Source organism: Thermobia domestica, chromosome 2 (genome assembly GCF_964235325.1).
Source record: "Thermobia domestica chromosome 2, izTheDome1.hap1.1, whole genome shotgun sequence".
NCBI lineage: Eukaryota > Metazoa > Arthropoda > Insecta > Zygentoma > Lepismatidae > Thermobia > Thermobia domestica.
The window spans coordinates 256,766,182-256,792,942 of record NC_137455.1 but is presented as its reverse complement, the minus strand read 5'-3'; the positions used below and the strand labels follow the sequence as shown (position 1 = coordinate 256,792,942).

The window sequence follows — 26,761 nt, the reverse complement described above, 5'->3', positions numbered from 1 at the left end:
AGTACTAACATAGCACTAACGATTGATACTACTTTCGTTTCCCACAAAGCTTATTTTTAAAAGTCTTGATTTTGGCTTGAAGTGAAGTCAGTAACGCACTTTAATTTGTTATTTTTTTGAACGTAGGGACACTACATTGTATATATATATATATATATATATATATATATATATATATATACTGTATATAGCACTGACCAGCACTAACGATTGGAATTAATTTTATTGTGATTTTCAGATTTGATGATTTTGACTCGATAAACGTGTATTTGTAAACAAAAATGAAGCACTTTAATCCAATATAATATGCAAAAAAGCTTTATTTCTCAGATATTCAAATTACCAGATTTATTTTCATATATTGTTATGCCCATGTCTTAAAAAGCTTCTTCACTGCGAATATTCATGGCTGCGCAGATCAATATTTCATTCAGTCAAAAATTAAGTTGTATATATGTTTTTCAAGCATAAAAATTGAACATCGATTAGTAAAAATTTTCCTGTCACGGATACGTGAAACTATTAATTACAACAATGTAACCTATTTGAATAAATTAATTAAATAAATAAATAAATAAAAACGAATGAAATCTTTAGTTTTATTTTCCGTGGTAATACTTTATACGCTAAAAGAGACGAGTACATGAAAGTATTGGTAGATTGAAAATATGGAGGAAATAAGCATGATGTTGTCCACTGTAAACTCACATGGTCTGAGATCGAATCAGGGCTCTCTTGCACTAGAAATAAGCGCTTTACTACTGACGCACCATCGCCTCCTATTTAAATAACGGAATTAATGTTAATACTGTAATGTTAGGTCAATTCGCACTATATAAAATCAATGATGCGATTTAAATCGTAACAAATCATTACAAGGTCTGGTGATTACATGACATTTCATCATCACGGGGTACCAGGTTCGATTCCCGATGAAGAGCGTTGAACGTATTATGATGGTTTTACATTCCATCTGAAACTGTAGGTCCTCGTCTTATATAGCCTCGGTTCTGAAAAGTGATACTGAAGTTGAACAAAGAACGTGACTCCGCGTGGGCTTTCGCCTTTGGTGCGAGCGGGTTCGGGTTCGATTCCCCGTAGGGATACTCGGTCAAAAAAGTGTAACAGTTTTTTCAGGCCAGCCATCTTAAACAAGGTTTTCCCTGGGTTTCTCTCATTCACACTAGGCAAATGCCGGGATGGTACCTCATATAATGGTCTCAGGCCGCTTTCTTACTTTCCCAATCCTTTCTTCCTCCTCTTTCATCGGATAGTGTGATTGCCGAGGGACGTCATTCCGCATATACGCGACGGGCTAAATGGCCTTAGATGCCGACAGCTCAGAAATCTAATTCCTAATTCCTAATTCAACAAAGAACAATAGTGACATTACATATTACACTAATGCATCATATACGTTTATTGAAGCTCCATGTCTCACAATTGTGCTAAGGTTTGCAAGCTACTGAAAATGTGATAATTGATGGAAATAAATATGATGTGATGTAAATAAATAGTGATAATTGATGGAAAAATTAAGTGTGAGAAGATGGAGTATCAAAGAATATTCCCTCTACGATTTTTACGTTGTGCAACCCGGAATCAAATGCTTCCATTCGTAGCTAGGGAGAAAGCAATTAGTTAACTGTACTAATACAAGCCTCTTGGCGATTAACATGTATATATTGACCTTATGAGCATGAAAGTAAGACTTACGTGTAGTTCATAACGACGTTTGATAACCTTGCACTGACCTGTATCAAACTCTTCTTCTATTTTTAAAGTTGTAAAACGAAAATACTGATAGACTTTAATCAACATTACTGACGCAACATTTAGATTGTACTTCTAATACGTAGTGCTTTATCTTTTTCTTTGGTTCCTGTTATTTATATAAAAATTAACCTGTTTTTTTCGTCAACTTTGATAACCTTCCAGACTACTGAATCAATTTTTTTAAAAGTATAATTTAGAGAAGTCGAGATTTTCATTCTACACAATTAAGAACGGTAATGTTTTCTATAGTTGAAGGTGCTAAAACATACAAGAAAACTACTGTTTTTTCTAAACGTCCTAAGTTGTAATACTTCTTTGTGTGAGTGTACAGATGCTAACGCATGCTGCATCTAACTAGGCAGATAATATAATCAGTAAGTAAAAATCATATCCGAATACAAGAATAGCTATTTTGGTGCTAAAACCATGACTAATTACATTGGACAAACTGTGGACTATAACATTTTTATATCTTCATTAAGATTTAATGTGGTGTGAAATATAGGTTATTAGTCGATTTATGTATCACATTCATTGTCATGCTAGCGAAACAAAAATACTGTAATGAAAAATGTGTAGAATGTGTGATAAACACATTACGTTTTTAAAATTGGGTACGAAATGGATACGAAATATTCATTTTGCTCTTTTGAATATATTTTACATGCAAGGTGTTTCAGTGTTATGTCTTGATATTTTTTTTTTTAAAAAAAATATATCTAACTCACGTCAACAGTGATATGTGAAATGTATGCACATCGAAATAAATGCACGAAATCAGAAATTTCAATTTCGATACACCCATTATCGTATAGATCATTGCTTTTGGTGTCACATAACCAGTAAAACGGAGAGCAATGTTTCATGAACTGAGTTTATTGTCAATAATTAGTGGTTTATCAATTCTGTTATCTCCACTTTGGCGCAGGAGACCCGGGTTCAATTCCTGGAGAGAGCTAATATGGTTTAGATTCCACATAAAGCTGTAGGTCCACGTCTCACATAGCCTCGCTGCTAAAAGGGACACTAAACTAATCCGATCCGATCTATTACTCTATTCAAAGAATTAACCGATGTGAGTATAATGTTTGTGAATGGTTCTGATGAAAAGACAGTTGTAAGGACACTGGAAAAAGCTGGAAACATGTTGATGTAGACATGTCAAAGCGTGTATTTGAAAAGATGAAAAGGGCTAGCCGTTAGAATATATCTTCACGAAAGGAGAAACACTTTTTCCACTTTTCCTACATCTTGGAACTTTTCCCCAGATGTACCCTATCGTTTACACATACTAATGTTGAGACATTGCTATTCATTCCAACAATATATACCTCTTTAAAAATGGGGCATCCCAGTGAAAGGGTGTCTATTTGTTACTGGTGTTGAAAAGTTTATACTAAAGTAAACAAATTTAACTACTGTACTTAATCTATTTGCACTACTGCTTAATTTTCATGAAAATAAACAATAGAAAGTAAGTTCCAGTTTTAATAAATGACCAAATTGGTACAACATCGTGTCTGTGGGTTTCTTCGAGGTTCTCAAGTTTCCTTCCACATTTTCATCCTACTAATTCTATGATTGTTTGGAGTTTAGTGTCATTTTTCAGTGCCGAGGCTTTATAAGACGTAGACCTACTTCAAGATGAAATTCAAACTATTGTAATGAGTTCAAATTTCAGTACACTATCACGGAATCTAACCCGGAGCCCGTGCATCAAAGTCTCGCATGCTAGTCAATAGACCAATAGAGGGGACACTAACTTTTTTTGTATATATAATCGTTCATTTCAGTCTGAAGACAATGTTCGTAAGTGGCCTAAAGACTAATTTTTTAAATCAAAATAAAGTCTTGATTTTCATCCAAATAACAAAACCTTTGAATAAATTCTATTTTGAAGAAGAATGAGCAGTTTGAAGAAGAAAAGATAACACATTTTAAAGCTCACATCAGGGTTGTCAAATCTAACCCCAAAATTTTGAACAAACTTTCTTCTGGCTCGTGGATAGAGTAGAAAATGTATCTTATTACTTCTATTTTCGATATTGAGAACCAAAGATGATTATTGTAGTAGTTCTTTTGCCCCTTTATCTTATTGTACATGTTTCCGGTTATGTTTGCGAATACAAAAAAGACTGACTCGTAACATAGAAAGAGAGATAAACTGGAAAGATATTAATTTGCATAAAGATATTACGCTTAGAGAGAGGATTTTGATGTGAATGAATATTCAGGAGAAGAGGAATATAGAAATAATTAGCCTTCTTACCCTTGTGAAAGAAAGAAAATAAAAAAGTTACTTCGTACATTTTGATATTCTTGCCAAAAGTACATTGTTTCATATTGAATTAAAGTGCCGTATATGATATGGGTCTTTCCACAAATCACTGTTTTGACTTTTGAAATTTCAGTGATGATAGAAAGTACTAAAGATTTATATTGTCTGTATTGAGGTGTAGGATGATGTTGAAATTTGTTTGAATTTCAAATATTTTGGTTTATTACATAGCGTAGAGGGAATATCCTTATATCTTTGTTACGTTTATCAAATGAACTGAGTTTGATTCGGATGTCCGGATGACACCTTGTCCGTTCCTTGTTAGTATGAAGGTAGAGTTTAAATTGCTTAGAACGCTTGTGAAATACATTCCTGCGTAGACTTTGGGTTCCCGAGCTATTGGCAATGAAATTGGGTGTTTAAACTAGGGATGGACAAAACCGGTTTTTATAAAAACCGAAAACCGGTTCCTATAAAAACCGAAATCCGAAAAACCGACATTTCGGTTTTCTCCAAAACCGGTTCGGTTTTCACCGAAACTGGTTTCGGTGAAAACTTTTCGAAAACACATAAGACTATTTCTGTGGAAATGGATTCGGTTTCCGGAGAACAACGAAACACCATTCTGGTCAGAAATAGAACAAATTTTGAAAAAAAAACCGGAATCGGTTTTGAAGAAAATCGAAACCGGATCTGGTGAAAAACCGATAACCGATTTCGGAGAAAACCGATAACCGGTTCCGGAGAAAACCGAACCGGTTTTAAAGAAAACCGAAACCGGTTTTTGGAGAAAACCGAAACCGGTTTCGGCGAAAAACCGAAAACCGAAAAACCGTTTTTTGTGCCCACCACTAGTTTAAACTTAGTCAAATTTTCGTGTAAAGTAAAAAATATTAATTGTTATTTAGAACAAAAAAAGGGAGAATACATAAAATAAACGTTGATTTGAGATGAAACGTTAATCTGTTTAACGTTAACGTATACAGTACCTATGCCATCTTTAATTTTATAGCTCATTGATTTATATAAGGAACAATTTTTACTTAAAAGAAAATGAATTTCAAGTCTTTTGCTGTTTCGAAATGACTTTGCTTTTTACAGTTAAATTTAATGTTACTTAAAGTTTGATTATTAGATATTGAAACTATGTATAACAAAACTTAATTTTGACAAAATAAGGCGAATTTAAATCGATTTAAAGAAAACTGAAATGAAATGAAATCTTTAAGATTTACGTCCGACGATTATGCCTCCTAGGCTAAAGAAGACGGTGATGATGAGAATGGATGAAATGTTGGAATAAAGGAAATTGTGATAAACAGAACCCCGAGGAAACCCATGCATACGGTGTTTATCCATAGATTTGAAGAAGATATGAATAAAATCATACAATTGAAGTATTCTACAGCGTTAAGTAAATGCAGTTTATACTTACAATGAGGAAAAATGATGATTTTGTCCGCAATAGGCAAAGAACCCACACTAGTTTATTATTATTAATTAAAAGAAGAATAGTTCCATTTATGTAGAAGTTGATCCTTTTATACCTTTGTTCTTTCGAAATTATTGTTGACTCTTAAATTTTCTGTAGAGACAATGCAGTATTTGAAAAGTGAAATTGAGAATAATTTCCCGATCAAAACTAAAACAATAGGTGTTACATTAAATCACAATGAAGTTTTTTTTTCTGATTGAGGAATCGTTCGAGGAAAACCATACATCAGTCACAGGCCTGCTATATTATTATGTAAGAAAACTTCTATTTGTGTTATCTTTGTTAATTGTGAAAGAAATGACAATGCCAATCACACTTAAACAGCCTTGAAGTTATTGCCTTGCTCCTTTTATTATTGATATGTACTTTAGAAAAGGTCGAATAACATATTTACATGTTCTTATTTATTTATTTATTTATTTTTATTTATTTATTTATTTATCTACTAATTTTGGTTTGCTAATTTGTTCTGTCTGTATTTGTTAATCTGATGACCTAAATATTGCATAAGCTACATGTATATTCTAAACAGTGGTATATTTTTTGCTTAGGTGCTTTTAATCTACATTTAATTGCAATGGAGAACTCATCAGAAGAATTTTCCTAGACAACGTAAACTACGAGTAATACACATTATAATATTTGTGAACTGGTTAATAGAGATACCCCTATTTCATTAAAATGCAGAATGGTCTTGTGATCGAAGATGGACAAGAAAGTGACAGTTGTAGAAGAAGACATCTTCCGCTGTATTTATCTCTTGTGTATGGTGTGGGACATGTGTTGAATGACATCTGTGGTGCCATTTGGTTTACATATATTGTTCTTTTCTATGAACTTGTTCTAAATTTCGATAAATCTCTCACTGCCCTACTGTTATTAATCGGCCAAGTGACAGATGCAGTATTAACACCAATTGTTGGAATACAATCAGATAAAACAGATGGATGTTGTGCTAATAGATATGGTCGCAGGAAAATCTGGCACCTTGCAGGTAACTCGATAATTTCTGTTTACTAAGTTTCAAAGTTCTTAAACCATTTTTAGATATACATATACAGTATATATTATAGGAAGTTAGCGGTTCTGTCTCTTTTTGATGGAAATTGGGTGTCAAACTTAAAATGAAGCAATTAAAAATAAAACAATAAATACGAATGGTTTTTCTTCACTTGGATGTATTCTGAATTTACAGGGTTTAATCAGAACTAAATTGTAATTCCGATCAGTAATAAATTGACGCATTAAGCCTGTAACTGCATTAAATACGTAAAATATGTAATCTCTGCATTAGCACGTATTCGTGTAACATTCTTGTAGGTACTGAATATAACTAGCATGTGCCACCCTTGTAAATGTTCAAACCAGAATATGTTTAACAGTTTCGGTCTTTTTGTCAATTCCAATTGACATGTAGTTTATCTCGTGATTGCCCATGCTTACAATGGAATGCTTTAGTTGAGAAAATTTAGTATCTTAGATAGACACCAGACTTCACTGTTAATAGGATAACTTTACATCTAGATTTGATATTATAATATTAATTTAAGTTCTAATAGAATATCTATAGCTTACTATAACGTTTCCCAAAGGATAATGAAATGTAAGCGAAATTGTATCTAAAACTATTTTATTGTATCTATTTCTTGTTTTATGATACATTTTTATCAGTCAGTTTGACTTTAGGCATTCACAAAACAACACATATGATGCAATGTATAACTTTCAGACACTAGATAAGGTAGGCAAATTGATAGACACTAGTGATATGTTGGGTTGCATAACTTACACTAGCTCTGAAGCGAACAAAACCAATCAAACTAGTTTGAAAACCAGTCACGATAGGCTGAAAACAGGACTCATAAGTAGTGAATGTCATGAAGGCACTTTTTCAACTAGAATCCACTACAGGCAAACACAGATGGAGCTTGAAAAAGAGATGAACAAAATGTCATAAAAGCTGAAAATTTCCATACTTCCCGCCCCCCAAAAGCCGACTTTTTATATGTAAAAGACTCCATCTCAAAATAGCAATTTTTGCATCTCTATATTAACGTAAATATTTTGAGAAAATTGTATCGTCTACTGGCATGAAATGCCTACTTCATGGTAGTAAGTTGCTTGGCTCTGGGGGGTTTGTTCAAAACGGTGTCACAGCTTTTTCAGCCCAGCTAGCCCCAGTGAGCGTTTCTTGGATATTTTTCATTCACACCAGACAAATGCTGGGATGGTATCTACTATACAGATTCTAGGTTGCTTCTTCCCTTCTCTAATCCTCTCTTCTTTCCCCACCTTTCCGCATAGTGTACTCACCAAAGGACGTCATCCATTATATGTGTCGGATTTAAGGCCGTAGATGCCGGTAATGCCTATAAACATGTATAAATAAATAATATGTATGTTAATTTGAATGGACACATGCTATTTCTGGAATCATAGAAGTTGTAAAATCAGCACATTGGAAGAAAACCAAAGAGATGACCATAGTATCATTTAATTTTTATGAAAATAGCGACTAGTACATTTGCGACTCTTTGGTTCGCGGTTATTAGGCTTAGGTAAAAATACTGTAATAAAGTGAGGAAATCTTTTTCGAACGCTCTACTCGATCTAAAACCCTTCATAGAAAAAACACGACTTTGCTAAGGAGAAACAATCATTTATCAAAGACTTCTCAAAATTAAAGAACTGTAAGTTTTGACTCTTTTACCTTAGGCTATTATTTCACATTTGTATAATCATTTATCAGTGAACAGTAAAATAAGTTTAAATCCTTTTTGTAAGCATTACGCCAACGTCTTGCGTTAAGTTTTGTTTACTTTAAAATTGTATGTATTCATATTGTACAGTACGCATGAGTCATTTTAAGTTTCCTGGAATTGAGTTAGAGAATATAAAATTTATCTTAAAATGTGTACATGACTGATTTTTGGACTTCCTTTCTCTGTAATGAATTTTTAGAACGTACAATACAACACATACCAAACACTTTTCAGGTATTGGCCTGTACTAAAGGTGAAATATATGAATAACAGCGAATTTTGTTATAAAAAGTGTGTTTTTAATTATATAAAGTGAGTATGATAGGATGTCTGGAAAAGACAAACACAGGCGAGAGGGTAATTAAGTCAGGGCAGGTGGCCGACAGATGACGCCCGGGGAAGTACGACTGAGGTGGCTTCCCATGCACACAAGGAATTCGAGTACTTTCACTTTTAGTATAAGTATCTATGCTCTAAGATATCTCTTTCAGTTAGTGTCTGATGAAGACAACGTTAAATTGTCGAAACCGTTACACTGTAATTTAGTTTTTAATAAACAAATGTATAGGCCTATATTCTGATCAGAAGCGTTTATTATTTCTTTAGTGAGTTCCAGAGTCGTGATGGATAGAGTTGCACGCTTGCTCTTCTGTCACATTAGGCCGGATAGTTGTCAGCCTACTGTAGTTAACGTTAGACATTCCTTGTTTTCCCCGACATCTTCAATTGATATGTGTAAAATATTCAATTCCTAATTCCTTTAATACGTCAACAGCATGGAAAGTATTTAAAATTTCCACTTCTCAAATCGGCATACTATGATGTGCAACGAAGATCCAAAATAAATTAACTAGATACAATACATTTCCTTGTTGATTAAGAAAACTTGAAAAGTATCAAGGCGAGTATATGTGTAGGAACCATGTAAAATGTGGCATGATATATTTTATTTTAGGTATGGTTGAAATATTTCCTTATAGGCTGTAAACGAAGGTAGAGCACATTAAAAAAAATACAATTTAACGTTTTTGTGCATTACAATTCTATTACATTGTTATCAATATATTAATATTGAATAAATACATTTCCATATTTACGGTTTCTGACATCTTTCAGGAACATTGTTCGTGTTGGGGAGTTATCCGTTTATATTTATGCCATGCCCAGGATGTACGGGCACTTCTCAATCCATACAATTGCTGTACTACGCGTTTTTTGTAATTGTTTTCCAATGCGGTTGGGCATGTGGCCAAATATCGCATTTATCACTTATTCCTGACCTCACACCAAGGCCAGATGAGAGGACTGAATTGACGGCTATAAGGTAAAATTACTTATTTCGTTATGCGCTTTTATAATATAGGATTCAAGAGGTGTTCGGCTATTAAGTCTATGTCAAACTTATTTTTAAGTTTGTGTCAAGTTCATCTATAAGTAATGTAATTAATGGTTTCTTGAGTCACTTCAAGTTTCATATCAATTTTAAAATAAAATGATTAAGTGCTGCATGTCCAAAATATTTGGATAGGTAGTCATATTTATTTATGGTGCAACATATTAGAGACAACTAAGAAATAATTAAGGACTTAGAAAATGAGCAGAAAGACACCTAGTTTTTCAACACAAGAAGATTTCGAAGACCAAAAACAATGGGAAATATCTTGTGTCATTCTCTATCAGCAATGCAGTTCCTTCCTCATTAATCTGTCATAAGTAATGTGAAAAATTATGATACATTTTCACTGACTTAAACCATTAAGGTTACATTAGCCATTACATTCAAAATTAAGTTACATACTTAATCCTTGCTCAATGTAAACATTAGGTAAAATGTAAATGATATTTTTCGAAAAACGACCCTGTCATAACAGTGTTTAGAAAAAAAATCTGGAGAGGTGACTGTCTAAATAAAATTAATACCTTTCTTACAGAAGTACTAAAATGCCATAAAATCAATTTATTTCGTCTAAATTAAAACTTTTGAAGATTTTTATCTCCAACATTGCCCTTGGTTATTACTTCAGAATCCGTAAATTTTGGCCTATTTGCACACTGTTAATTTATAGCCTATAGTTGGTACAATACACGTTTATTAGCATAATAGATCTTGTACTTTATACTGAACATCATTAAGTGTCATTTCTTTACTACTAACTCTTTTGCCCAGCAGTTTTCGGTGTTTGAGTAGTTGCGACGTTGTTTCCGGGATTCTTCCCTGGTTTGTGGTCTATCATTATCTCGACATTCCAAAGAACAAATTGTTTACCGTTTCTGTCTCAGTAGCTTTTTCGTTATGTAAAAAAAGAAGGAATATTCATACCATTCCTCCAACTCTTCTATAATGCTGTTGATGTAGACGTTTTTCATGCTTTTATCTGGGTTTTTAATTCAAGTGTTTTTACGAGGGTGGGACTTTTCCAGATATGTATCAAAGCTATTTTACACAGTAATACAAGATACATATGAAATGGGGAAATATTTCCTTGACAAGAAAGAAATTCTTCTTTGACGAGCAGGAATAAATACATGACGAGAGGGGGGAAATTCCCCTCATTCTGCCGTTGATTTGAACCCCGGCTTTTATCTCTTACATTAATCAATTTCATCAGACAGATTTCTGTGAATCACTTTCATTCGCGTAAGAATCTTAATCTATCCATATTCAACATTGCTTTGAAAATTTCGTTTTTTAAGGTTTCCTTGTAAAATACGTTTAATTAGTTTTGTTATTTATCAGTCTAATAGACGTTGATAATGACACAATTTCAAAGTCTGTGTAACTTTTGGTTTTAGAAGGGTAAATTTTTTATGAATTCCACAAAATAATGGTTCGGTATACTATTTTAGAAGTAATCATTCTTTAAATATGATAGTATCAGTAGCCTACTGCTTGCAAATTATTTAAGTTATTGTATTTCTTTACTGAGACAAACCTAATTTTATCGTACTGTATTAATTTTCAGATATGGATCTACTGTTGCCTCCAGTATTTTGATATACATAGTTACGTGGCTTGTATTTCATGTAGCTGATGGTGAAGAACATAGGATTGATCCTTCTGATGCAGACAAATTTCGGGTTTGTATTGACACGTTAGCCATTTATGTAAATATGTATAGGGTTAAACGAGGAGATGCACAGGACTTTTCCATAACTGAGCAAAGAAATATCATTTCTACTTTTGTGCAAATTTATCTACAAGGAAACTTAACTACATTCTATGAACGTTAGGAAAAAATAAATGGAATCCATTTGAAAGAGTTTCAATGGATATAGTTTTTTTTTTTTTTTAATTACAGAAGCATTTAATTTTGGGTGTCATGAAAAACACGAGGAGAGATGCTGCTCTGTATCATTTCTCTTCTTCAAGTTCTCCACACGAATATTTTTCTTTCACATGACACACAGTACTCCATATAGAGTACAAGATTCATGTAACCCTTTGGAATACGTAACACATTAAATCCAGCCAGATTCGCAAGTCGTTAGGAAATAGTTTGCCCAACATTTCATACAATTGTTGATGTCTCGCTCGGGATTACTCAGCTTAGCACCTGGTGCATGTTGCTATCCTTCGGTTGCTTTTTCTGTTTGTCCTGTCTTAATCCTGGAAATTGATTGTGAATAATTTGTTTTCATGTTTGCAAATCTGGAAGCCAAATTGAGCACTTCGGCTATTGTGTGAATCTTTTTTGGAATGAGAGTGAGCTGATGGAGGTACTTATTGAGATTTTTGAGGATATGAAATGATATTTTCTTCGTGGTTTTGTAGTTCCAGTGTAAATTCGTGCGGAATCGTGTAATCACAATATTCTAACAAGTATTTTATAAAATATATGTCAAATAGAAACTAGTATGCGCTCCACTATCATCTATCAAACTTACCTTCAGTAAAATTTATAAGGTTACTTCACCAGGAAATTTTGCTATAAACGCAGCCTACTTCTTTCGATTTCACTCAACTAATATCTACTGTACGGCTTGGTGGAACGAAAGAAAATTACAAACTCTTCCAGGATGTTGCTGCCATCTGATGTGTATTAAGCAAACTACGGCATATGTGAAATCCCCCCGCCTGCACCGTCTCTCATTGTTTTATTCTAAGGCAGGGGTGCCCACAAGGGGAGGCTATGACGCAAACTGCGTCATTGAAATATTTGGGGGGTTTAAAAACCTATATAAATATGTTTCAGCGGGTGTAAAAATTAATCCAAAAGATTTTTTCATGGAAGAACACTTATGGATAGACAATTGGGGGGTGCGTCATAGACATAAGGAGGGGTGGGCACTACTGTCTAAGGTAATATTTATTATAAAGGTTTGTTAAGAGAATTAGGCTAGATCTATTTTTTAACAACTTTATCGATGAAATGTAAACTCAGTAGTTTAGTCCTTTATCTTTTACAATATAGCAATCCTACAAGTTCTTTCGATAGTACTGAGTGACGTATGTTAAAATATAAAAGTTAATAGTATTTATACGCAGTTTCTATGATCAATGTAACATTTACATATTTAAAATAACTTCTAAAAATTTACAATTCTTATGTGGAGTAAACATTAGAACTATACGTCATATGACAAATGTTACAATTTTATTGTTACACCTTCTTCTTGAAAACTTTAATGTTATCGCCAAGTAAGTTTTTCATTATATGCGAAAAAATATACGGACATACTCTTTTGATCCTACGATTTTATGTTTCTGTGAACTGCCCACCAAATAAGATCCGTGACAAATATCATACTCTTTCTCTAAGTCAATGGAAACCATATGGAGATCCTTTCAATATTCTGTGTAGTTTTCCATTAACATCTTAAGTGCAAATATTGCATACATTGTCGACCGTTTTAACATAAAACCAAATTGGTATTCTGTCGTGAGAAATATCATACTCTTTCTCTAGGTCGATGGAAACTATGTGAAGATCCTTCTGATATTCTCTGTACTTATCCACTAGCATCTTAGGTGTAAATATTGCATACGTTGTCGACCGTTCTAGCATAAAACCGAACTCTATAATTTTGGTTTATTTCTTCAACCTTGCTTCTATCACCCTCTCCCAGAGCTTCTTTACATGACTCATAAGTTTTATTCCCCTGTAGTTGCCACATTCTTGCGCCTCTCCTTTGTTTTAAGAACCGGTATAATATAGTTGCTTCCATTCTTTTGGTATATTTCTTGTTTCGAATATTCTATTAAAGAGTCAAGTAAATTACTGCACTTTTTCTTTACCTAAACTTTCTCCATACTTTGATAGGGATATTATCCGGTCGTGAAATAATCTTTTATCCACTTTTCATCTTTTTCATTACATTTTCTACCTTTACCATGGTCACAGGCCAAACCAGTTCCTTATTCGTAGGTAGATTTTCACAAGTTTCCCTTGAGTTTTCTATATTGAGAAGTTTTCGGAAATACTCCTTCCACCTCTTTTTTACCTTCACTTGTCTGATCCACTTTATTTTCATTCTTCATGCAGCGCAGATGCAAAATATCTTTCTTTGGCTTCTTTCTTACTTTCGAAAGTTTGTATATCATTTTTTCTCCCTCTTTTGTTTCCAGGTTGTGTCACAACTCATCGTAAGTCTTGTCGTTTGCTGCACTAAATGCCTCCCTTGTGTTCTTCTTCACTTCTATGTAATTCTTCAGGTCTTGTTTAGAGTTCGGTTTTATGCTAGAACGGTCGACAACGTATGCAATATTTACACCTAAGATGCTAGTGGATAAGTACAGAGAATATCAGATTGCCAGAGTTCTGTCATTTTTGTATCTGACACATGAAATGACTCAAAAACGTTTACTCATTTGAACTTCTGTCTACAAATCTTTACTGAAGCGTAACGAATTCGAGTCATTTCTAAAGAGGGTGACCACGAGTGATGAAAAGTTTATGACCTACTACAATAATGTGCGAAGAGGATCGTGTTCGAGGGTTGAGAATCTGCACATCTGTAGCAAAACCTACACTGACTCTCAGGGAGGTTATGCTGTGCGTTTGGTTTAACTGAAAGGACATCGTGCATTAAGAGCCACTGACGTCATGTAGAACGATAGACTCGGGCCTGTACTGTCAATAATTAGCGCGAGCGCATCTAAGAAGTCAAAAGAAGCGGCCGGAACTGGTCAAAGAAGGGTATCGTATACCACACTGACAACACCAGACTGCATCTATTTTAACGATACTTCAGAAATTGAGAAGACTTTGGTAGGATGTTTTAATGCATCTAGAATATAGCCTCGATCTGGCAAAACTCCATGAATGGTTTTAAATTTCTTTCAAAAGAGGCCTGTTAAAACCACATCACATTTTTTTGGACTAGAAACAGAAGCTCTATACCGACGACACATATATAGTTATATTATATTATTCTTATATTTCAATAAATATATTCTCAAGTTTAATCTTCAAAGTGTCAATAGGGTATACTTTTTAGAGAACCTGATATATCATGACAGCATACGTTTCAGTGTTTCGTTGCAATTGTACAGATAACTCTCTAACTGAACTTTTGAACAACATACAACGAAGATAATATTTTAATTTCTTGAAACAATAATTTTCTTATTTTCCAGATTATCGTTTTAATTGGTCTGGGGATAGGAGCTGTGTTCTCAGCAATTTTCCACATAGGGATTAAAGAGCCACGATGCAACCAAGAGATCTCGGAAAACAGACGTTGCTGTGCGGACGACAATTCCTCAAGAATGAGTTCGTTTATCCGATTCTTCCGAGAGCCACAATTTTATCAAATATCACTTATATATGTAGCCTCGCGATTATTTTGTAATCTATCACAAATATATGTTCCATTGTACTTACACGAGTCACTGGATATGAATGCGGAAAGTTTGGCTATCATTCCTCTTGTTATGTTTGTGAGCAGTTTTCTGTCAACTATGGGGATCAAATTTGTCAGCAGCAAATGGGGAAGAAAGGTAAGTTTTTATAAAGGAACACAACTTCTATTTAGTAAGTAAAATCATCCATATAAATCTGCGTGATTCTTTGAGATACCATCCTACAAGTGCTATAAAAATTTTAACATCGCACATTTTTAATACCATGGCGAAGGTATGAACATTTTGGAGTACATATATAAGTTTAAGTGAACTTCAATTAGTAAATTACGAAGAGTATTACTGACACTACAATAATAAGATACACATTACACATTTAAGTTCAAACATGTCTGATTCGGAAGTTCTATGTTTTATGCGCAAGTTGAATTGAATGAAACCACATAAATTAAAAATATTAAGAAATTATTATATCTTACATCACAGATTTCTCTGCTAAAGTTAAATTGAAAGTAATAAAAACATATATTCCATATATCCTCATTTCTTTTGAAACTTCTTTTGGTCACTAATTGAAGTAACTTTCAAAACTGTTGACATCCAAGTCTATGACTATACATTATTACAAAAGGTGGGTGAAAAATAATTAGGTATTTAAAAGCTGTTATAACTACTGTAATATTGATTCTTATTTATTAGAAAAAATGTATGTCTTTCGCTAATAAGAAAAGAAAATAATATGTGAAATTTCAATACCTGTAGGTACCTGTGCTGTCAATCAGCTTTCTCAAACGGCCAGAAATACAATTGATATTTTTTCTGAAGGAAGTCAATTGGGACGTTGGCAATAACCTCTTGACTCCATGCCTCCAATTTCTACAATGTGCAAGGTTTGGACTTGTACATCTCCTCCTTAGTGTAGTTAAACAAGAAAAATTCAGACGGAATGGAGGCTTCTTGCTGACCATTCATAAAGTCCAAGTTAACGACCAGAAAACTTCTGGTTCAATCACTCGCGAACAATTACTGCAAAGTGGGATGGAGCAGCATCTTGAATGAAAATGAGATCATCAACGTTTTCCCACTGTCGTACTGTAGGCCACATATAATCTTGAAGCATCTGAAGGTAGCGGTTGTCATTCTTGGCATTACGCAGAATATGTGGGCCAACTAGTCTTGTTGCTGTCATTCTGGGTTTTGAGAAGACTTTTCATCCTCTTAACACTCATGGGTACAATTACCGCGTGATGCCCAGTAGTGGCAGTTATGGCGATTGACAAACTTCCAATATGGAATGCAGCTCGTCACTTCACAAGATATTTTCAAACAGTTGTGAGCAATCTTCATGCAGAGCCCATTAAGTCCCCGAATTCTATCCTATGATCACAGTCTTTGAATTTCAACTATTGTATCAATATACTTAAAAAGGGGTGCGCGAAAGTTGAGTTCCTTATGCAAAATCACACGTATTACATACCTTGATAATCCACTTTTACGAGTTGCCTGGCTCGTTAATTTTTTCAGGTAAATATTTTTTGAATTTTTGCCATATTTTCCTCGGACCGTGATGTAAGTTGATAGTTACTCCTTCTTACGTCTTTTGCAGACTTAGTGGACATTAGCTTCGTATGACAATTTTAATTATTTCTGGACGAATTGAACATTCACAATATTCACTGTATGCTACCCTCTCTGCACTAAAACGATTAATTTGCACATTTCGTAATGCGCAGCGATCTCAGCTCTCTCATAAAATGTAATTGGTCCGGTATGTTCGTTTACATTGCGCGTCTTGCTTTTAGCGGACAACGATTGAAATAAGTTAAGCAGGTAGTATTAAATCTTAAAAAAGGTATATAAGCAATTCAAAATCGGGAATGAGGTGGTTAAACGATCGGAACGTCCTTCGATGTCAAAAACAGATGAAAACGTGTAAAAAGTGACACAAATGATTCGCTGAAACAGGCGAATCACTACTCAAAAGCTCCCGAAGAACCAAACATCTCGTACGGATCTGTGCAAAGCATTCTAACCGCAAATTTGCAAATGAGACGAGTAAGTGCGAAAAAATCGAATTCGTTCCTTGACTTTTGACTAATGACAGCAAATTTTTGGCCGAAAAATATTTCTATCTGTCCGTATACTCTGGACTCTCCGGATATAGTACCATGCGACTTTTAGATATCCTCAAAGATCAATCCCAAAAATCATATTAAAAGTAAGACACTTTGACACCATTCTCAGTATTGAGAAGGTGACGATGGCGCAATTGAAGACCCTGAAGAACGAAGACTTCCATAAGTGCTTCCAATCGTGAATTAACATTGGAATAATTGCATCGCAAGTCACGAGGAGTTCTGTGAAGGAGATTGATTCATATTTGATGTAAGCTAATTACTTTGTGCGTAATTAAATTGTTCACCATACTTTTCGATCACAACTCGTACATGTGCAGATACGCACTAATAGCATTTATTAGAGAATATATATGCTATTTTATATTTATTTTACAGTGGACATACTTTGCAGGAAGTATACTGGCAATAACTGGATGTCTTTGGGTTCGTTGTGGTTCTGGACCCAACTTCAAAGAATATGAGATATATGCAGTAGCCACACTTTTAGGTAAGCGTAGGTAAAAGGAGGATGTAGTTTAATGTGTATGTACTAACCTATTAAAGTGCACTTTTTAAGTGCATGCCATATGTACTTCTCAGAATATATATGTATACTTAAAGATTTCACTTCAAATATCTATAAAGTAAATTTTACCAGCCTTTTGTACATTTGAACTTTTGAGCGACGGAAGGAGAGAAGAAAGTTTGGTAATCGTGAAAAAAAAATTGAATTTGATATTATAACTAATTTACCCGTTTCACAATTCATAAACTGAAGAAGTCTTTTCTCGACATCTGTCCGTTTGTTCGTTCTGTTTGTCTTTCTCAGGGTCTATAAAGAATTACTTGCACGTTATTATGACCGCCTTTAACATTATCTGACTAAAATATCCTATAATTTTCTCTTCGTAATTTCTGATTTATCCTCTCATCTAACTTTCTACCAAATCTAGGTTATTTCCTTTCATTTCTTATTGCAGATTTTCCATCGTTCCTCTCTCTAACATGGTATTACATTTCAAGTTCTATAAATTGTTTTTTCTCCTCTAGCTGTCTTTCGTACGTTATTAACTTATCGTCCAATAGTTTTTCAGAAGATATTCCTTTCTCTAAGATCCTAAGAATTAAAATTAGTCGACTCGTTAGGAAGTTAAAGAACGTGCAGGGTGGATACACCAATTTTTGTTGGTAACTGAACATGGAATTTAATACAATGCATGAATATATTCGCTAATAGATCTTTGATAGATTATCTGATTTTAACAAAATATGTCAAGAATGTTTATGACTTGAGCGATAATTTAAATTACAAAATGTTTAATTATGTTGAGTTATGAATATATTCCAAAATCGCGTCTCTTCATTATACTGTATCATTGTATAGAAGCTTCGGTTAATTCACTATGTGTTCACAGTGTATTATTATTATTATTATTATTATTATTATTATTATTATTGGTATGTTAATTACTACACTTTGAACGGCTCTGTGAAAAACAATGGTACTGAAAAATGAAGATAAACATACATCCCTATGGTATGGAATGTAATAACACATAAGCTTCCCTTACATACTGCAGGTATATTTCCAAAATTGAACTCCTACATACTGTGCTTTGTTTCTGTCTCAATTCATTCCAGCTAATTACTTAATTTCACTGGAAATGGCGTTTACCATTGTCTTTCCCGAACCTCTCATTAGAGTCAGGTTAAGTCCCGTCTCTTATCTTGTCTGAAGTTCGAGAGATTAACCTAACAAAATCTTCTTAGCTTGTCTGTTGTTCTGAGGTTCCTTAACTAATTAACTTGACCAGAGCTCTATGGAACGTTTACCAATCTCGTTACCTGCCTGGGGCACTGGTAGATCTCAACAGCAACCACTTAACTTGCCTGAAGCTGTGTGGGAGCATAACTCTTCTTCTTGCTTGCCTGGAGCGCTGGGAGTTCCCAACCATAATCACTTAGCTTGCCTGGTGCTTTTGTGTCTCTTAACAACACTCCTTAGTTTGTCTGGAGCTCTGGAATATCCCTTGGCTGCCTAAGCCTAGAGGCCATCCATCTACCTATCAAGAATCTATTTAAGAACATTGTATTGGTCTTTGGACCTCAATTATAGTGGTTTTTGTTATATTTGTATGTAACAGGATTCTTGTAATAAAAAATGTTATGGGAGAAAATCCGAAATCCCGTCTATTAATCTACCTACTACATTAGCAAGGTTCTAAAAATGGCGCCCACGGACCACAGAGCATTATTCTACAAATCAAAATAAAGCAATATACTGTATATTTGTATATCTTTCGAGTCCTCGTCTGGAGATACAAATTAGATTATGTGGCAGCGTCGCAAATGAAGAACCATAGATTAGACCTACCAATCTATTAAATAGTTATATCGATTCTTTTCATATGACAGCTAAATTCGATATTGATTGACACTAGCACCACTTGTTAGTATAGCAATCGATTCACCTGCTTCTTGTATTCGTAGAGTAATGCTAATGGCTCCAAGTTAATCTGCGACGTTGTTACATTGTGAAATTTTGATTCCTCATAGCGGCTGAAGAAGGTCCCGGAGGGCGTACCATCATACAACATTTTCGCTTTATTTTGGCCTGTAGAATAGTGCTCTGGGGTCCGTGGGCGCCATTTTTAGAACACTCGATATATGTTGCTTGCTTTAAAACGAAACGAAGAATAAAATGAAAAGTTAGAGGTAATATTTTGAATGAAACGACAACAGATTTTGTATTCAAAATCACTATAGAATATTTAGAGCAATACAGATTCTAGAAGTAAATAAATACCAGCATTACAATGTTAATTCAATTAGGGTTAAGATATTAATAAATATTCTTGTACCTTACTTTTCTGTCCCTATACTTATAAGAGGAGAATCTTAACACGGTATGGTTAGAAAAAGTGAAGTACAAAAGTTTCATACCAAGAACTAGTTATTTGAATAGTATTAATTAAAGCTATACTTTGGGAAGCATTCCCCCTATACGGAATAGTCCGCCGAGCGTGTTCATTAAGAAATTGAGAAATTAAGAAATTTTCAAATTAAAATGAAATGAGACCTTTGAGATTTACGTCCCACGGTTATGCCGGTTAGGCTAAAGGAGTCGGTGATGATGAGGGATGAGTGAAATGGTGGAATCAAGAAAGTGGGAGGAAATGGGAGAACCCCGAGAAAACCCACGAGCACGGTGTTTGTCCACCACAAAGTCCACACGGCGCGAGCTAGGATCGAACCAGGCACCCCAAGCATCGGAGGTGAACGCTCTACCACTGAGCATTTTCAAATTAAGTTACATACAGTTACTTGGAGATTTTTCTTCTATAAAAGTGTTTCTGTTGACCGTTATTGATTTCCGAATCATTAGATCATTATAATTATTTGTATTCTTCTTAAATTTTAGGAACTTCAAGTGCCATTGTGCTTGTTACAAGTTTAGGATTAACTGCTGACCTTATTGGTTGCAATACAGAAAGTGGTGCATTTGTATACAGTGCAATGAGTTTTGTTGACAAACTTTCAAATGGGATAGTTGTAATGGTGATCGAAGCAAGGTACGTTTACAATTTTTTTTCTAGTTAAGGAAAGGTATATCATGCACAGTAAAAAATAATAAAAGATGGTGGTGCTAAAACAGACGCGTAGCCAGACAGTTTTTGTTGGGTGGGGTTTAATCTTTGTAAGTAGGTCCAATACTACGAGATGCTACGCTTATGTAGTACTTACCCAGTGTTATTCTATACCTGAAAACACGATAAGTAATTGTTAAATACTGGCACATATATTTTCAGAAAATATATACAACTAAATTGTAAGGAAAGAGTAGGTACAAGATAAGTGATAATAGTAAGGCCAGATCAGAATGTCGTCCAGTGCGAATTTCTCAATAACTATAATTTTTTGTTGCCACAACCTTGTGATGTCACCTTTCTGCTGATCCAGCGTTCTTGCACCAGTCTCTTATTGACAGCAACGTATTGCATCAAAATTTTCGCATAAACAAAACGCCACTGTTATAATTTTCTCAAGAAGTTGTAATTCTTCACTGACTGTTTGAAGGAAATTCTTTCAGATCATGTACACTGTTTAGGTTACAATTTCAAAGTTATGAACGTGTCTTATGTGATAATTTTTCATCTAGATTTTAGTTGTTCAACTTTTCCTTTTTTCTTTTTCTTTTTTCTTTTTTTTTAGCAAGTAATACGCTATGTAACGAAACTCAATATGGCCGAGGTGGGAATACGAGACACATGGTATCATGAATAATGTCTTAAGGTAGACGTTGAGGGAAAAAGTAATTCATATGAGCTCGTTGTGAAAAAAAATAACTAGTTCAAAAAATGAGAAGCATACTTTACTTTTTGTTTCAGAAGTTAAATCGTTATATTATTTATAAAGCGAACTTTCCTCCACCAGATTCCACTTTCTTTTTTTTACTGTACAACAAAGACACTTTCGGCAAATCGAATACTCATATGACCTGTGTGTCTCATAAGCTGTCTAACTTTATAGCTTGTCGCCCGTTGTTAAGGTGCAACAAGGAGGGAAATTGCGTAATTGAAAATATACAATTTCCACAATATTTTATCAAAATTCAATGATCTCCACCCCCTAGATCAGTAACAACAAACTCTATACCAGGTGAAAGCTTTATTCTTTCACAATAATATGACACCTAAATCATGCTTCTGCGTTAATAAATAGCTAAGCTATGCCACTCCGAACACATGCATATTTCAAGAAAATACAGTTTCTCCTACTTGTGTCAACTGTATCAATAAAGGGCACCGGATTCGCTCTATATCTCTCTCTGATAGCGAACAAACATTGGATTCCAAAAACTATTACATACATCGTTGATCCGACTAGCGATAGGGAGTAACTGACATACCATGGACTGGGCATCAACTTTCGCCACTATTAGTCACCAACAAGAACCTGTGTGTTTAATATCTTGTTAACCGAATATGATCAGCAATGTGACACAGTTCTCGCTGCTTTCCAGTAGTTTTTCAAATATATTTCTCGTTACAAAATACGTGAAGTTATTAATACACGACGGGGCATTATCTTGAAATCCCCTAACCCCAATCTTACCGTACTTGCTCGCAACAGGCAACGTTCGAAATGTTTTGGTACGAAAGCAAAATTAACTTCTTTAAACCCAAACACACAAAAAGCTACACATCCCCTACGACAACACCCAATACTTTCAATTTCCAGTATAAGATTGAGCCATTTCGCACGCCAACATCTCTGCCTGTCGGGTCTGATGAATGCCAATAATAAAATTCACGTCCAACATCCGAATGAACGCACATCAAATGTGGATATTAGTCTTTTGAGCTTCCTACTAAAAGCTGACCGAATCTTAAGTAAATCGTATTGTAACTGGTGTTCCAAAAATCATCCAACATGTAGTTATAAATGGAAGGCAAAGCCTCAACCTCGTCCAGCTAAGTCTGAACTTGTTTCCATGCGGTCCGTGTCATTATGACTTTTTATAACATAAGTCACTATTAACACACCAACTTATATATGCATCAACTGCTTTGACACGACGCTCCATCTGGCCTATTTACAGCTATTGATATTCAGCAACATTTTTCTTATCGTACTGTTACTGCATTCCAACACTTTATTTAATTTCCCGAACATAAGATCGTTACTGTCTATTTCAAAGGCCGTACCGTCACTCTCATAGCACTTTACCTTCGTATTGACAAACCATAACTTTATGATTTCTTTCGCTTCGTTGCTAATAACATTAATCATTACATTTATCACTGGAAAAACTTCCGCAAAGATCTTAAAGGGACAAAGATAAATTTCTGAACTTCGCTCGGAATGACACTGGTGCTGCGTATCATGATTTACTGAAGCACACACGTCCTGTGAGTAATACCACATCTGATATTGTCATAACATCATCATTTATTTATTTATTGTCTTCAGCAGATAATATGTTCTCCAATTATAGAAGACATAAACAAATCATTTTACAGTCTTGTTACTATAATATACATAAAATAAAAATAATAATAGAAAATAATAATAGGAATTATCATCTGTCTCTTAACATATTCATGTGGAAGGGCTCGATTCTATAGGAAGTGATTACGTCCCTGTCAAACCCCAAATCCGCTACTATACTGTCTCTCCGTCCTGGCCACCTCCTGAAACAATGTTTTGCTACCAACGAACAGACTGGAACCAATATCGCTGCGACTAAGACACCCAATGCTTCCTACAGTTTTTTCCTCTCACCATCCCCAGAATGCAAAATGAAGTCAATCAAATCATCAGTACTCTTACTACAGCTGTTCACGATGCAGCATAACGCTCGGTTACAATTTAGATGGAACCCCATAACAAAATTGCAACCACAATACTTACCTTTCATCTGTGTCTCTCGTAGATGTCGTCAGGAAAATCGATCCACAGCCAACCTTTCCAATATCTGAGAATAACACATAATTATATAGCTGTGTATAACAAACGCCACTGGATTCACACTTATAATACTTTTGTAACTGAAACACACCCTAGCAAATATTGGTGTATATTTCACCATCTCACTGGAGTAGTTTCTCGTACTACAACATACTCCATTGTTCATAATGGGCAACAAATCATCTTGGACATAAATAAAACTATGCTTTTGTTTCATTTTTTCTAGATATGTTTACACCTCTATCCGTTTGGTACACACCAGCTCGCCTACAATCATCCATCAACTGACGTGCGGATCCAACTATTGCCTCTCTTCAATCATTTTCCAAGCATACCGTCGAACAACATAGTTTTCGACCCATCCTATATAACCAGACTATGTTCGTACTACTCAATCACGTACACGTAACATTGCTCCAGGTTTCGACGCCATAATGTGTTTCTATCAGACAAGCTCCGCACTCATTTCTCCTTTTTCTTAGCAGCACATTTACTTTCATACCGGGCACTGGTATTTTTCCATTGATTGAAAATATTCTGAAGTTCTATTATTTCCAAATCCTAAGAAACTTCCATTAAATGCCCAGTTTTATCGTTCAATTCATATCATCAGCTACCTTTGCAAAGTTTTAGAACGAATTTTAGTTCGCTGCATACATGATCGTTTACTAATTCACCAAGCTGATTTTCGACCACATTTCAGTACACAGGTTCAATTATTCCGTCTTACCACGGCCGTTTACAATCAGTACAATACAAGTTTTCCTTCTTGTCTGGTAACTTTTGATCTGGAAAAAGCTTTTAACAAGGTTTGGAACCCTGGCTTACTTTATAAACTTCATAACTACCTCTTAATTTTTATACGTACGTTTCATACATTATTTCTTGATAGGACGAGATCGGCTTATATTTCAACTAATAGTATACGCTCACATCCGGTGTTCTTGCATTCTGGAGTCACTCAAGACTGGTCGTTGTCTTCTCGACCTTACTTTTCCTAAAGACGCAGAAGCAGTGTTGAAAATTTTCCGATTCATAAAAACATACTCCAATTATTCCTACATCGTTGTTTAGCCGTGATGTGAGGTGGAAAATTTTCTTCTATATTTTTTCCGGAAAATTTTCCGTTCTTAACAAATATCAGTAATCAAGTAACAATTCCTCAGTATTCATAAAATTGATTGAATTCGTATATAGAAATGTTAAAAAGTGAGAGATCGTTTAAAGAATATGAAACTTTTCATAGCTCAGACAATTTTCAGTACTATGTAGGAACAAGTGAAACATATTTTCATGAATCGAAATATTTTGTTTTGTGTGGAAAAATTGAAGAACTTTTTATGAGTCGGAAAATTTTCATCATTTTGAAGCAAAAAGTAAAACAACTTTTTCTGAATCGCAAAGTTTTATTGCTCTGTAGAAACAAGTGAAAGGAATTTTCATGAATCGGAAAATTTTTATCCCGACGTAGAAACAAGTGGAAAAAAAAATTCAGAATCCGGAGAATTTAGGATATTATGTATAGTGATGTTTGGTGGAAAATTTTCCACTATATTTAACTGCACATTCAGCTATAAAATTCAATTTCTGTAGAGGAAAGTTAGACAGCAACAAATTATCATTTTCCAATTAGCTTTCGGAAATCAGAAAATTTTCTAATATTTCAAGTTGGGAAGAAAAAATATACAGTGTTTCACTCTCTCTCTGTGTGTGTGTATGTGTGTGTAAAGTGCAGGGAACATACATCGAGTTCGTAGAGAACAAATATCCCATTCCAATATTTAAAATGTAACAAGAAATTGAAAAGAAATCTTTGTGAATTTATCAATTTTAGAAACAGAAAATTCCACTATTTCTTCACATGTAGACCTGCCTATGTAATGAAATAACTACATAAAAATTCCTTATGAAGATTATTTTTGAAACAGAAAATAAGAAGAAATGCTTTGATTTTATTGTGTTTAACACTCGTAAATCATAATTTCAAAATTGGAATTTTGTATAATCAACATCTTAGAGCACATATTTGTATTATGAAACAGTCATTATTGTGTATAAAAATGTATTGGAAATATTGACGATTCGATAGAACAAGTACATACATATATAAAAGGAAATAGGTTTTTTATTTTGTAAATTAAAATGAAATTACTTGTTACTTTTAGAACGCAGCGCTAATAGTGCAGCTTTTAACGTTTCTTTTATTATTTTATTGAAAGAACAACTACACAAATCAGCTTCCTTATTAGTTATATTTAACTTTCTCTTCTGAGTGAATATATGAATAAATAAATGTTTATTTCCAGAAAATGGTCAGTATTTGCTTTCATGAGTTACTTAAACTCGAATTTTGGGTAGTCAAAAATTTACAGTAGTCACATTATATTATATCTACTTATTTATAAATGTTGCAGTATGTAAATCTATAAAAGTAGTAAAGCTATGAGAAAACCGTCTTATGCGTATTAAACTGACGAAATCTAATATTGTAAGATCAAAGGTGGATTCTGAGGGAAGAACGCATTGATGTTTTTGAAACATTCTTGAAATGAAGGATCGTTAGATTTTCACGTCTTGAAACTTTTTAAGACAATATTTATTCCCAATAAATTTTACGGCTAAACAACGATGTAGGAATAAGTGGAGTATGTTTTTATGAATCGAAAATATTCATGACTTTTAATAAATTGAAATTTTAAATAATAGAATGGGATATTTGTACTCAATGAACTCGATGTATGTTCTCTGCACTTTTCATACACATACACACACACACACAGAGAGAGAGAGAGAGAGAGAGAGAGAGAGGAGTTGAATTGAGTTGATTTTGAGTTTAACGTCCCTTTCAGCAGCGAGACTATATAAGATGGGACCAAGTGATTAACGTGGAATCCGAACTACATGAGCTCCCGCTGGGAATCGAAGCCAGGTTTTTCATGCCAAAATCGCGTATGCTAACCGCTTAGCAACGAAGGAGCTCGCAGAGGAAGAGAGAGAAAGAAACACTGTAAAATTTTACTTCCCAACTTGAAATATTAGAAAATTTTCCGGTTCTCGAAA

At 34.2% G+C, this 26,761-nt stretch overlaps 1 protein-coding gene across 3 annotated transcripts in view; it reads left to right on the top strand.

Moving 5' to 3' along the window:
* Positions 1-26,761, top strand: part of LOC145678455 (major facilitator superfamily domain-containing protein 12-like) — a 67,791-nt gene that overhangs the window by 10,974 nt on the left and 30,056 nt on the right. For 2 of the 3 annotated variants that reach the window (XM_081748609.1, XM_081748607.1), the window contains exons 2-7: positions 6,101-6,543; positions 9,428-9,635; positions 11,275-11,389; positions 14,889-15,251; positions 17,627-17,738; positions 20,652-20,802. In XM_081748609.1, the coding sequence (XP_081604735.1) occupies positions 6,231-6,543; positions 9,428-9,635; positions 11,275-11,389; positions 14,889-15,251; positions 17,627-17,738; positions 20,652-20,802 (1,262 nt within the window). In that variant the 5' untranslated portion in view covers positions 6,101-6,230. Of the gene's footprint in view, positions 1-1,897; positions 2,151-6,100; positions 6,544-9,427; positions 9,636-11,274; positions 11,390-14,888; positions 15,252-17,626; positions 17,739-20,651; positions 20,803-26,761 lie in introns of those variants that run through there. The other variant, XM_081748608.1, reaches the window with a different exon arrangement.